The sequence below is a fragment of the Vespa velutina genome, chromosome 14 (genome assembly GCF_912470025.1).
Source record: "Vespa velutina chromosome 14, iVesVel2.1, whole genome shotgun sequence".
NCBI lineage: Eukaryota > Metazoa > Arthropoda > Insecta > Hymenoptera > Vespidae > Vespa > Vespa velutina.
In genome coordinates, this window is record NC_062201.1 from 3211286 (window position 1) to 3227122 (window position 15837).

General features: G+C 27.6%; 1 protein-coding gene across 3 annotated transcripts in view; it reads right to left on the minus strand.

Annotated features, from left to right (window-relative positions):
- The window catches only part of LOC124954133, a 156153-nt gene that overhangs the window by 25259 nt on the left and 115057 nt on the right, over nucleotides 1-15837 (minus strand). For all 3 annotated transcript variants that reach the window (XM_047506582.1, XM_047506580.1, XM_047506581.1), the window contains one exon: nucleotides 11475-11617. In XM_047506582.1, the coding sequence (XP_047362538.1) occupies nucleotides 11475-11617 (143 nt within the window). The remainder of the gene's footprint in view (nucleotides 1-11474; nucleotides 11618-15837) is intronic.

Here is a 15837-nt window from a genome sequence, read left to right on the forward strand (position 1 = left end):
AAGAAATAGTGAATGATATGATAATGATTTTTTAAGAAATGGTTATGTATATATGAAAGAAATATGATTATTTTTTCGGATAAAAATGTATAAATCTTGATATATAAATGAAACAAATGAAAAGGCTGTCCCACACTCAGGAGTGTGGATGAAAATAGTTCAGAATAGGGCCAGGCTTGCATTCAGGAATGCACCTGGATACTCAAGCATATAGATTTTTCTTTCAGAATAATTTAATATAATTATTAGTAAATAAATAATTTTCTCTTTATTATTATTATTATTTTTTTTTTCATATAAATTGTTAGTATATATATATAAAAATCTATAAGGCTTGATGAAGTTTTAGTGAAGTCAGGATTTGTTAAAGCAAGCAGTAACGAAAAAATAAATCCATAAGAATAAAATATAAGAATATATTTGAAGTATTTTATTTTTTATATATTTAATATTATCTCTTTTTAATATTTCATATTGCATTACTATTTTATATGGATTTTCGAAATATGTGCTTCTAAAGTTATGAAAATGTACTACTATATTTATTATAATTTAATAGATAACAAAGTGTCTTATATATAAATGATGTAATATATACATCAGACACTTGATGTAACTGTATACTTCGCGTTAGTATAAACGTAATATAATAATATATGTGTAATTTATCTATTAGATATAGATTTGATCTCATAATGGATATGATTATGGTGGTATACAAAATTGCGTATGCATTTTGTAATACCACACAAGGTGCAGTATAATTTTGCTCTTTTCTTTTTTAAACGCGATTTAAATTAATTCTTACATATTGTGAAATTTTCACTATTCTCTTTTTTTTTTTTTTTTTTTCATGAAGTATCTTGAATAATTTTTCAAATTGAATAATTTTTAGTTTAATATTAAATTAAATTATGTAAATGTATTAAACAATTAACAATTTTGTATGGAATTTATTGTTTGATTCATATATTTTGTACATAAAAGTCACGCATAATTTCGTAAATTTATTTAAAGATAAAATTTATTTTCTAATGCATCGAGAAATCGGGATATTTAATGTTAATTTTTTTGCCATTTTAATGTTTGCTTTTTCTTATTTCAGCATTACAATCTGTGGCTAAAAAATATGTATACCAGATAAAAATATATATATATATATATATTAGATTTTTATATTAATTAAATTATCAAAAGTGAAAATATTTGGCCATGGATTGTATATACCATTACAACTTTCCACACATGCCCTTTTATATAATTTTTTGTTACAGATACTTTTATCTTAAAGCTACAAGATCAAATATTGGAAAATATGAATAAATGGTAATACATTTAATTACGGGGAATATGAATGAAGAATTGGAATTGTAAAAAATAAAAAGCAATGCAGAATGAATTGTCTGCAATTATTTTTTTTTTTTATTCATTTGAAATATCGAAAAAAGTTTTAATTCTACACAGAGTTAATTTCTGTTTCAGGAAATATCATCTAAATCGGCAAGATTCGATTCCATTCTTCGTTGGTTGTTGTTTTCGTGTGAGTGTGAGTGTGTATGTGTGTAAAATAATTGTTATTTTAATATATGTTGCATTTTTAAAAAATAATAACGTTAGGAATTTCTTATGTTCACAGGTTACTGGCCCATTACATAAAATTTGCATATTAATCTTGTTTGTTTTATTTAATTATTAGGTTATAATTTTATGTTCACAGATGATTGCTGATAATTTGTTATATAATATTCGAATATTATTTTAATTTCTCCTTGTTTAATTATAAGATGGTTAAAATGTTTTATATTCACAGGTGACTGCTAATTTATTATATAAAATTCGCATATTATTTTGATTGCTTGTTTAATTATAAAATGATTCAGATGTTTTATATTTACAGATGGCTGTTGATTTATTATATAAAATTTGCATACTATTTTAATTGTTTGTTATTTAATTATAAAGTGTTTTAGATATTTTATGTTTACAGGTATCTGAGTTGTTTACATTATCTGAAGAAAAATATATATGGAATTAAATGTTAGATAAGATAATATATGTGATATAATAGAAATAAATTGACCAATTTTTTATACAATTATTTCTATTGTGTTTCAGGTTATAAGAGGATAATTTCATAATATTATATATTTTTATATTATATTTTCAGTTTTAATATAATGCAATCGATTGGAATAGAGTTTCATTGATATGTTTAAAGAGCTCTCTTCCTTCGCGGGTAGGTAGGTCGATATTAAACGGATTCATAAATTTTTCGTCTAATCTCGATAGATTAGAAGAAAATTTTGATTCGTTTCGCGATTGATTTTGTATTTTTTTCAAAATTATTCTATATATTAGTAGTATATTGATTATTCTAAAGTAATTGATATTAATAGTAGAGTCATAGCTCGTGGGTCTCCTTATGCAGCAACCTCCAAGTGGTGAGACCTGGTAAATCGGTATTGCTTGAAATGTCTTTTTTTTCAAATACAAAGCAAGCACTACCGAGCTAATGGCTGCATTTAAATTCAATCAAAATTTATTATATTTTATGATGATTTGTTTTTATCTTTTCATATTGTATATTTTTCGTATTTCAAAATTTCTCATATTTAAATATTTCAATCAATATAAATTATGCAAATTATTTTCTTTTTAGAATATTTAATAGAGACATGTACATTGAACAGAGATAAATGATAGATTACTTTAATATTTAATGTATTAATTATTATATTTATTTTGAAGTTTCTATCAATGTGCCGGTCACGGTCACGTTAACATAAATCAGCATCCAACCTGAAAAAAAACAAACGGATAAGGGAAGAAGATAGGATGTGGATTCTTATCGAAAAGATACCCCATTAAGTTAGCCAGAGGAATTGCGCAAATCACAGGGACACGAGAATTCGCGTGGAGGGAGTGAGAGCGAAAGCATGTAATCTAATGGAGCGAGAGTTACGTAACGCCCGTTCCTTTTTCTCTAGGGTATGTCACAAAGGGGTGATGGCTGCTGGTAGTGGTGTCCTCCACTCTCAAGGGAAAAGGTGACATTCGTTGATTTATATCGACCGATGACCCAAAGTAAAGCAGCTCTTACTAACGGGTCAACACCTTCATTTCTACCCTCTGCTTCAAGGTTCCACTTCGTTCAAGATTATTTTTCTATCCTCTCCCTTTCTCATTTCCTCTTTTTCACCCCCCCCTCTCTCTCTCTTTCTCTTTTTTATTCTTTTGTATAACATTATCCCATCGTCGAGATTAATTAAATAATTCGAGTATTTGTGAACATTTCCTTTGTTAATGAGCTTTAACAATTTCTCTTTTTCGTATCCTATGTATATAGGATAGAATCATATTGACAATTTAAATTCATAATTTTATCTAATAATTAACGGCACGTAATTACGTACAGTTCATAATTTATTCGATTTTTAAATGTTACCATTACATATATTAATATTACATATATATTTTGCATTATCTAAATATTAAAATAGATAGTAAAATCAATCATGGCGTAAATGTAAAAGATTTATTGTTAGAATATTATTCTCATAATAGTAGTAATGAGAGGCATTACTTTGTACACCTATAGTACATCGTATTAAGAATATTAACATATTATTTAGTATTATATATCTAGATATCCAATTTTAATGGACGACCATTTGAATAATTTAATCGAATTATCAATGGGTTAACATTTCGATTAGCTGAAAATTCAAGGTAAAAGATAGTAAAGCGAAAGAGAGCAAAAGAGAGAGAGAGAGAGAGAGAGAGAGAGAGAGAGGAAGAGATAAAGGGTAGAGGAGATACAAAGCTTATTATCGATTGATGCATTTCTACGAAGTCCCTTCTATAAAATGTCAGTGATTAATCGTTGTCCCTTCATACTTTTTAAAGGAACAACCTCCAAACGATCAATCTGTTTCCTTAACCTCTGCTCTCTTTTTATCGTTTTTTTACATCGTACTTCTCACTTAATAATAGCTTGAGCTCTTTTGAAAACTCAAGACTAGGAACCAAAAGCTCCTATTTTTAACGTTTTTCCAATATCTCCAAGTCCATGACGCATCAATGGCTTTCTCTCCTTCGATAAGGATCTGAGAAGGTTCATTACAAGAGCGACGAGGATTTACGTTTGTACTTACTGAACTCCTTGAAATAAATTTTGGTATTGGTAAATTTCGACGAGGATAGAAAGAAAAGTACGACGGAGAAAGTACATTCTATGGAATATATAGAATAACTCGTATCATATTTTTCAAAATTTTTGTTTTATTTATTGATTCTATATATGTGTACATATATCCCACTTATATATTACATGTTAAAAAACAAAACTTATTTTATTATTACATTCGTCATTTTAATTTCAAATGCAATTCCATTGACAATAATTAATTATTAGTATTATATATAATATTAATGATAAATATAATAATTTATTGTATATAATAATAAAATTAATATCACGTTAATATTATTCTAAACAATTTATTCGGAATGACATTTTGATTAGTTATTGAAATATTAGTTCATAATAAATGATACGATTTATTCTATATATATTAAACAAACTTTGACATTTTTAGACACGTTTGGAATAAATATTATTTATTATTAAACATCAGTATTATTCTTACAAATAATATAATATATAGTAAGATAATTAAGTTATTTTCAAATAAACGAGAGATCTGATTACATTCATGGATATTAAGATATTTATATTTCCCTGAAGAGACTCTGATCGAGGGATGATACTAAATCTGTAAAGGTTTTAGCGACGACACTTCAAGACACAAGAAGTTTTGTCCGTTGAGAGAAAGTATCTTAAAGTCGATCGATGATTTCAACCCACGACAAGAAATTCGATAAACGTTAAACTCTTTAGAAGGTAGCCGAAGGATCTCTCGGCTTTTTGCGAAATGGAAGAGGATGAGTTTATGTAGCGAGAAACGAGTTAGCGTTATCTCTTCTCTCGGTTATAGCAGCCTTCTTTATCGTTTCTTTTCGTAATACCAAGACGCCTTTTTTTTTATTCGATCTGCGGTTAGAATCTGCTTCTCTTCGTTCCTTCTCTTTCTTTCTTTTTCTTTCTCTTTCTCTTGTTCACACTTTCTTACTTCAAAAAAAAAAAAAATGAATATATTTATCATCGTTTGTCAGAGACAGCATACGAAAACCAGCCGATTCTCAACGTTCTGCCTTCCTTCCTTTCATCTTTCTTGCTTTTTTCTCTTACAACTTCTTATCATGGTTTCCTGCAACGGAAAGATATTTCTTTACCATTTCTCATTGTTCTCTTCTCACGTCTCGCGACATGTATTTTTCTGTTCGCCAAGATATGGTAACTTTGTCTTTCTTCCTCTCTCTCCCTTTTTTTCTTTTCTTTCTCTTTTCTCTCTTCCATCCTTTCTTTCTTTCTTTCACGATTTTATCGTTTATTAAAGGCGATATATCTTTTGTCACATTGTCATGGTTTTCCTTCATGAAATATGATTGTAGTACCGTAATATTTTTACAACTGAAATTATTGTTAATGCACATTGTTATTTACACATTTTTAATTTAGTTTATCTTATTTCTCTTCTTTTCTTTTCTTCTCTTTTTCTTCTTCTTCTTCTACTTTTTTTTTTTTTTTTTTTTTTACAAAAAGACAAAGATGGCTATCGAATTGCAATACTTTTATTCTCGTAGTCGATCGGTTTTACACGCATTTCAAGGCCACCACGAAATTGCCAATTCCTTTGTGAAGCGAGCATACGACGTTACGTTTAATTGAAACGAACCGGCTGCGTCCCTCGAAGTCCAAACCGCGCGAAATTGGCACGATGACAGGCGGCATCGATAAAGTGGAACAAACGAGAAGGCTCGACCGATCGACATTTGCCTACATTCTTTCTATTTTTTCTTATCTTTGAATTTTCGAAATTTATATGACATAGACAAGAAAGCAATTTTTGTATTTGTTTAATATTATATCTAATTTAGGAAAATATTAGGTTGGTACATTTTTTTGTCTTTCTTTTTCTTTTATATCTTTAAATAAAATTAAAATATTGAAATGTCTTTGAAATGTCTTGCTCAAAATAACAATTTTTTTTTTTTTTTTTTTTTTTTTTTTTTTTTTTTTTTACTTAATAAGGAGTTTGTTAGTTTTATTCACGAAAAAGAATGTTCATCTTTGTAAGAGCAAGATAAAATAATAAAAAAGAAAGAAAGAATTAATAAAAGTGAGTCTTTGGCACTTGTGATTACAGGCTGCTTAACGTTTGTTTAATTAAAGGATGGTGTAATAAGAACGCGAAAATAATTATTGTTCGTTAGTACAAGGTTTTACAAAAAGAATATTAAGATAATCACAAAAAAGGATATATATATATATATATATATATATATATATATATATATTATCCTCTAATCGCAATTAATTAATTTTCGAATGAACGTAGTTTCAATTACTAAATTTAATATAACTTAATGCATAATGTTAGATATGTGCAATAATTTAATTTTTTATTAAAATAAATTAATGTTTTTCATTATATCTATTTTCATTATTTAATTTAATTTATTTAATAGTTAGCAAAATATTTTCTTATGGACAATTCATAAATCAAAAATTATGCGTCAAAGAAATTAATCGAGAATCGAATATAATAACAATTATATAATAATAGGTGTTGAATCGATAGATCAAGTTGAAGTGTCATACCATTTGGGAGACACAGATCTAACTCTCTAGTCGTAGATTTTCTTAAAAAGCTATGCACGTTCATCGGTTCAATCGATTCTCATCGTGGTGGAATATCTAGTTTTAATTCTCGTTTGATATATCACCATTGGTGAGAACGGATGACAAATTCGATATCGGTTTACGGTACGAAAGCTTACGTGCTTCTTACACGACGAATTCTGTGAGATTTCGCGTAGAAATATCTAGCATTAATCCATTTTGCCTGGTTGCTATTGATGAAGCTGGATACATGAATAGAATAAAGAGAGCCTAAAGATTCCTTCAATTTATTACATGAATGGAAATTGTTAAATGACTTGTATCGATCTCATTTTAACATATACATAAAGAAAAAAACGAAAAATATATTATACAACAGATTGTCGAAAAAGAGATTGAAATGAATTATATGAAGACCATTTGTTACGCTTTCCAATTATTCGTCAAATTATTTCTATATATTTAAGCGTTTCATATTAATATCGCTATTTCGTAAGTAGCGATATAAGTATTTTTTTTTTTTTTTTAATTTGATATATTTTAATACAACGCGTTTTTATTTAAATATTATAGCGTTTACGTATTTTTTTTTGTTTCTTTTTTTTTTTCTTTTCTTTTTCTTTTCTTTTTTAAGTTGTTGAGCTTCATTCAAATTTTATCTTTTATGAGTTAAGTATCTCGAATATCAAGAATTATTTAATTAATGAATCGTCTCATGCATAGGTATATATTTATATACCAAGAGATATAGATAGATTGCGTTACGAGATAATATTACGTGTTTATATATTCATTCCAAGTTAACTCTGAGAATGTAACTGAACGAGTTTTGTTGTGTACTTTTTCTTCAACTTTATTCTTTGAATTACTTCGTTGCTACATTCCCAAGAGAATGAAGATAAGACAAGGAAGAATATTCAGGTGAAGATTAAATGCGATTAAGTACGGCAGGGATATGCTAATGAGAAGATGATAAAAGTAATTTGAAAAATTTTAAAAGCGATTTCATTGAAAAATTTCGACTTTATAACAAAATGAACAGAATAATAGATATTCTTCCTCGTGGGAACGAAGTTAATTTTAAATACAATTATTTTCAGTATAACTCGTTACCTTTTGTATTTAATTAAGGCTTCTTTCTATTATCGAAAGAAATCTCTTAAGATTTGATTCGTTCCTTTTAGGGAAAATGTTACAGGAAAACGAAATCAATTGGACGCTGATTGCACAGTGCCAACCGAGAATATTTCCTTCTGTTGAAAGTAGATTAGTACATGAAGTCATTAAAGAAATGAGTCTTCCAAGTTTAAGCAAGAAATTGATCTTTTTGTCTTCGTCTTCTTTCTCTATTTCTTCTCTTTTTCATTTTTTCATTTTAAATTATATTCGCTTTTAGATTGGAATACTAACGGAATGCTTATTTTCATTAATTGTATCCTGCGATTCATACTATCCATCCAGCTATAATTTACGTTCTACATTTGTCTCTTAAACAAGACAGTCTGATCTATTATCTTAGCGAAAATAGGCAGAGATAGGTAATGGAGTAGGTTAATCGCTTTATTGAATATCCTATGTGATATTAGAATAGATTTTAGAAGATTAGGAGAGAGAGCACAATCCTGTTTATTTATGCATTTCAATCCGTTAGAATAATTTAATTTAATGGTGAGAGAATTAGTCATAAAGAGAAACAAGGAACAGTATTTAGAGCAAATAAGCGGATGCATTATTCGGAAAATTAATATCGTTTAAGGAAATAATTAGGCTTTAATATTAATATATGGTCTTTATTTCGACAAAATATTTTTTGTAATAATTTTAATGTTTTATTCTATTTTTTATTATTTTTTTTCCGTTTGGTCTCTCTTTAGAATCAACGTTTTTCTTTCTTTCTTTTTTTTTTTTTTTTTTTTATTTTTATTAGACTCGTCCAATTTTGGCTCTCTCTTTCGGACGACTTCTTCCTTTTCTTTTTTCTTATTCTTCTCTTCTTCTTTTATACTAAAACACTTTCGCTGCTTAGCACTTTCGAAATTGCGAATTCTTTTACTTTACTTTTGTTCAGTAAAAAGTGCTCGAGAAGTTTCATTTGCAGTGGTGAGAGAAACCTTATGCGCTTCGTCAAGAATTACGATCTGAAATTAAATTCGCCATGCTTTCTTCCAGACCTCTATACTCTTGGCTGATCCTTCTCTTTTCTTACGAGAAAATCCTTCAGAGATCTTGAAACTCCTTTACCTTCTCGTTGCTCATCGAGTATAGTCGTTTTGTTTCGTTTCTTTGAAGTGTTAACTTCTTTTCTTGAAATATTTTTTTTGGATTCCTCTTTCGTTTAAGCGTATAATTAAAGAACAACATCGTAGAGCTATAATTTTCATGGTGTAATAAAAAATAAAAATATGTCGGTATTGCAAAATATTTTGAAATGGAACTACAAACACAAGAAACAAACATAAATATTTTGGAAATACAAGACGATAAAGAGGACGATGTTAATTTATAATACAACATTTTATATAATGCAATATTTTTTTTTTTTTTTTTCAGTATTATCATAGTTGAATTAATACCATTTTTTGGTTAGTTGAATATCGAGAAAAATACGATTATATGCTTGAGGATATAAAAATAAATTCACTTGGAATTCGAATCGTCCAATTTCAATCTAAACTTGTTAGGCAAAAAATAGAAATAGAAAATTGGATTTCGTTCTATCTTCGATTTAGAATAGACCATATTACAACATCGATTCGATTCACTTGAATTCTTAAAATATGTGTATACCTACGTTCTTCCTTCCTTCCACAGTAAATTTTCGTAGGAACAAACGTGAAATTGACAAAATTCTGTGGTTAATTTGGTAAATATGGTAAATATGTGTACATGGGTTCGTGTGTGTTTAGAAAAGCTTCTATGTATCTTTTTTGAGCATTTCGTTAGTCTTTTGGGAAAGAACTACGTGCAGTACCTGTAAATGTAAACCTAAAATGTCGTGTCTCGTATTTTCTCTTCAAATAGGGAAAGATGAACATATATATAGTTGAAGCTATATGTAAAATAAAAATTTCAAACGTTCTGAATGACTTTTCTCTTTTAGACGAATTTATCTTGAACATTTTTTTACTGTTTTTACTATATTTTTTTGTTCGTATACATGAATATCGGATGAAAGTTTGACAAGTTAATTTGTTTGAGAGAGCAGAATCATCTCTCTCTTTCCCCCTTCCTCTCTTTCCCCCTTCCTCTCTCTCTCTCTTTATATATATATATATATATATATATATATATATATATATATATATAAAGTGTGTATATATATACACACACGTAATATATTATAGTTCTCTTTAAAGGATAAGATGGATAATCTCAAGATGGATTTTATTGTATGTGCTAGTCCATATAAATTGAAACAATATTATACATGCCCACGTTATTTTATCACGTCGATTAGAATTTCAAATTTCACGACATTCACCTAGTATCATATTATTCTCTTTTCTTTTCGTCATTTCAATCCGTTTCGCTATCGAAGAGATTGAACTCGGATAAAAGAGATGGTCACGTGCGTTTCGCAATCCCATCTAACCGTGACACATTCTTTATTAAAATTTATTCCAGTAGTTGTGCGATGGAATGTATTATTGAGATAGATTATTTTTGCCACTTTTAATATCCATCATGTTTGCTGTCCTTCAATCTTTTCATAATGATTCGTACTAAATATATTTTCTATTAATTTTAATTATTCCATTATTTTAATAAATTTCTTTTCAATTTTTTCTTCTTCATTATTATCGATATTTTTTTATATATCAATTAAATAATTTTCTATTGTTCTGTTTTACTATATGGCCTTTTTAATATTTGTAGTTTAAATTGTCGTAAAAAGTACAATAACTTAAATTTCTCTTAATTCTCATAGTTCGTTTTAAAGTATATTACAATAACTTATGTTTGTGACAGATAAAAATTAATTCGTTTTCATTTTTAAAATAAATTCGAGAATTTAATGAAAATCAAAAGTTAGACAAAAACTTACAAAATGTTCTTCGTGTTATTGTATGCAAGCTGTTCAAACTGACGTGACTTCGTTTGAATATTCTCCTAAACCGGACGCTGTAGGTATTTAAATGTGTCGCCAAGTTTATCTGTACTAAAGCGCAAGCAAGAAGTAGCATGATTTTCCGGTACAACGAATCTAGGACGCGAATCTTAAGATTTTTATAATCCTTTTTTCTATCTTCTTTTTTTATGAGTATTTTCTTTACAGATCACAGTCTCACATAAAATTTGAAATATATATATATATATAAATATTTAAATATATTATAATAAAAATATTTATATTTAAATTAATCTTGTATATATAGAGAAAAATGTATTATAAGATCAATAGAAACATTTCTTTTCATTTCTTTCTAAAAAAGAATACAAAAAATATCTATATGATTTTTTTTTCTCGATTATATTCTGTCACGTTAAATATTATAAAAAGAAAAAATAAAACTGTAAAAATTCCTGATTGAAGGGAGAAGATTGTAATGTGTGTTAGGAAAATAAATTTGTAAAAATTCTGAATTGAATGGAGAAAAAACGTATGTATATGTCAATAGAAATATACATACGTACACGCGTGCAAATACATACACACATAAATACATACATACATACATACATAGATACATACATACATACATACATACAAACATACATACATACATACCTGGGGAATTCGGAATAATCGAAGAAGATTGGCCACTTGGATTGATGTTACAGAACTTGCAGCTCCCACAACGCCACTGATAACTTTACGAACGGTAGTTTTATTGCAATGATATTCAGCTCCGTCGATATTGCTTATCGATCCTGAAAGAAAGAAAACAATTATAAAAATTATCTTATTAAGTGTACTCTATATATATCATAGACATTTTCTAGTATAGTAATTTTATTTTATTAAGGAACGAAATTGGATTTTTTACATAGAATACATTTTTATCTTTTCAATATGTTTCTCGATATGTGGATATTATAATGCAATTAGTTGAGAGAATAGAGAATATCGTTTCCATGAAAATTATAGCATGGTGTATTTTAATCGTAATATTAAATTAGTTTCGTTATGATATAGAACCGATATTTTGGTCTACTCATTATTGAAACTTGAACTCCTTCATGAAATTATTTTATCCTTCAAACGAGTGAATACTTGAATGAATTAATTGTTTGATCAATCGTTAATAACGAGTAATTTACTTTGGCAATAAATATTCACTCAATGAAAATATGAAAAATAAAATGTTATTACAAATGGTCGAGAGTATCTTTAGCTTTCTCTCTCTTCTCTCTCTTTCTTTTGATAGAAACATCAATTTGTATTCTTTTAATATCTTTCCATGAAACTTATTTGTGTCATTTTGTGGTTTATGTAAAATATAATATTATGTAGAAAAATATCACGAACGGAATATTCGTTTTCTGTCTCATCCATCTACTTTATATACATACATATATATATATATATATATATATATATATATATATATATATATACATATATATATATTGTGATATCAAGATAGATTCGCAACAGTATAGTAGTAGCACCTGTTGAATTGGAGACCAATTTACGTAGAACAATGCTGAACTGTCCTTTCGTAAAAATTATTTTTTTTTTCTCTTTTAGTTTAGAAAATGAATACATTTTTTTCCTTATTAATAAAAATACAAAAGTCTACCATGAGAGATAAAATACATTAGCACTTTGGAATATTTTATAAACGCACGATTTCATATTCTATGTTTTTATTGGATTTTAAAAACACGAAATATTTGTTACAATTTCCGCTAAATCGACTGAACTTTAGAAAGCGAATGATAAGAAAAATAGAAAGAGAAAGAGAGAGAGAGAGAGAGAGAGAGAGAAAGAGAAAGAAAAAAGAAATGGAAGAAATGCATGGAAAAATTTTAACGAAGAGATATTTAACAGATTACATGGTTTGTATCTCGTTAGAAAAATACAGATATCATATTTTTCCATGTATAGTACATCATTTCACATAAAAAGTATACCGTGAAAATTACAAAAAATTGTTAATGACACGCCTGTTTATTTGTATTTAATAAAGAAGTTAGATATAAATGATAGCAATGATGCTACTCGTATTTGTCGAATGCTTCTCAATCAGTCTAATAATACTGGAGTAATAACGTTGTAACATAAATCAGAAATGTATCTGTAACGGTAGGATTGTTTTGGATTACGTGAAACGTGCTTAATTATAGTGCTACAAGATGTACTATGAATACAAGTATGTTTGAGTGTATGATGTATCGTACACACGTCTATGTACAATACAGGTATGTTTGTATGTATGTATCGATGTATACATGGATATATAAAGAGGTTTGCACTATCAACTCTCGTTAGCATCTCTCGCTTTAATAGTAAACTATTTGTGGCAGAATTAAGATTTAATTAATATCGGTAATAGTAGGAACATGCGTAATAAGGTTTCATCAAAGACATGATTTTCTTTGTCGATTAAATTAAATATTCAAGGACTGGATGGAAATTAATCTTTATTAATTTGAAGGATTTTATTGAGAATTTTATTGAGATATTAAGTGTGAATGAAATTTATTCAATATTAATTATTAGATTATTAATTAAAATGATTAATTATTATGATAATTATAAAAGAATAATTGTTACAATGAAACTTCATATCGAAATGTTAAATATTATTCCATTAATTTAATACAAATCGAATTAGTCATATTTTTAGGTATTATTAAAAAGAATAAAAATAATGTAGGAACATTTAGAATATTTAGATTTTTAACAATTTTGCAAAAAAATGAAAATAAGAATTAAAACAAAGTGTATAGGTGTGTCGTAAATTTATGGTATGTAGCTTTTAAACTTTGTGAGTAGTTCGAGAAGGGATTTTAGCAGCACGGGTCGAAATGATGGAAAAGAGAGGATAAGTTCATTTGTTTGCATTTCTGATGACGCGAGTAAGAAAATTGAATAGTCTTAGGAGAAGATTAAGACCGTTGGAAGGAGGTTGAAACTTCTGAACGTATTCGCGTGATAATCCTTCAGAGCTTCTCGCGAACTTGTAATTAATTCATCGCCTTGCGAACGTTTGACCTTATCTTGTATAATGGTTAAGAACGCGCTATTGTTAGACACGTAGTTTTTCGAAAATCAAAAAAAAGAGAGAGAGAGAGAAAGAGAAATGCTATCACAGCACAATTCAACATGCATTTCTTCTTATAACGTTACGAAAGAAGAAAAAAGAGGTAAATGCTGAAGCAGCGAAAGTCTGAAAGAAAAAAAAAATCGAAGAGAAAATCGAAATATAAAAAAAAAAAAAAAAAAAAAAAAAAAAAAAAAAAAAATAAAAAATAAAAAAAAATAAAAAAGAAAAAAGAAAGAAGAGAGAAGAATCGTCTATTGCTTTTAGTTGCTTTGCAGTTGGACTATTGCAGTACCAATAAAACATCATTTGAGTCCTTTCTTTCTACGAGCACGTTCGCAAGTTTGTACGTGCTTCTTTTTGTGGAATATTTTCTAAGATAGCTTTATATCACATCTCTTTCTCTCTCTCTCTCTCTCTCTCTCTCTCTCTCTCTCTCTCTCTCCCTTTTTCTCTTTATTCATTTCTATTATATCTTGAGGGTAACTGTTCTTCTATATACGTATCTTGCATTAGTACATTTGTTGAACATATTTTCCTTCTTTAGTATTTTAATTAAATTCTAATAAACCTTCGTGTTATCTTATGTTTTCTTTGCTTTAGTAGTAGTAATATTTACTACTACTACTAAAGCGAGTACACGAATTCATGAAGGTACGAATAGAACAAGCTCGTTTTTTATTCTTTATTTTAAGAGAACTTGTATTTGTGAAGTACTTGAAATATATAGAGAATGAAAATGTATTTCGTAAGGTTATCAAAATTGTTGAAGAATTCATTAATTATTTTCATTATGATAGTATAGAATTTTCTTTAAGAACGTTCATTTTCTTTATAATTTATTTTTTTGTGACGTAGAGAAATATTTGAGATCAAATTTTTTTAGATTCATTAAAATTAATTACATATATTTAAACAATATAGAATATATTTTTTTGAAAATGAACTTCATCCTTGAACTTCATAAATTCGTTGTTTCACATCAATCTCGAAATTCACGTCTCGATTCCATTATTAAGGTTAATCCGATATCGTAGATCATATGTTGTTCCAGTTATAAGTTGAACCCTACTCTATCATGATATTCGAACGAAGCGGATCGCCGTGGAATCAAATGTATATGAAGAGAAAGTTTGGAGATTCGATTTAAAGTCAGTGTATTAAGTGGATCTCTCTATGATAACGTCATATACAAGGCATCAACCGAACGATCTAGTTGGCATTAATACATCGACTATATCCGTGGATTACATTAATACGATAGTGATTCATAGCGAATTGCAAAACGTTATTCTTATCGTTAATCCTCTTATGCGGCACATACATATGTAAATCAAATGCTAATAAGAATAATTAGAATACAGATTTCTGGTTAATTATTAAATTACACATATTATTAATGATTGCCATAACTTTTGAAAAAGAATTTAGTTGACGTCATTCGTCATAGAAAAAATTGTTCAGAATTGATATACTTCTATTGAGTCCAATGAAAGAGTTGATCTCTTCTTTTTTTTTTTTTTTTTTTTTTTTTTTATTTCATTCTTTGTTTATATTCTTTTTTACATAAAATAATACCTAAATCAATCGATACACGTAAAGCCGAACATGGACAATGGATTTTTTTGTAAAATAATAAAATCCACGATGAAATATGCTTGGTTGTTTACTCACGGATCCAGTTTTCTATTTGTTTGTATGTTATATGTACGATGAATACACCGGATGGATTGAAAAGAAACGGAAACGTGCGTGTGTATACTCGAATAGTATAGTTGTCCATCAATCGATAAACTCTTCCTTTTCCCTTTTTCCAATGGACGATAGAATTTATTACAAGTATACTTTTTTATTTTTTTTTTATTTTTTTCTTTTCTCTCT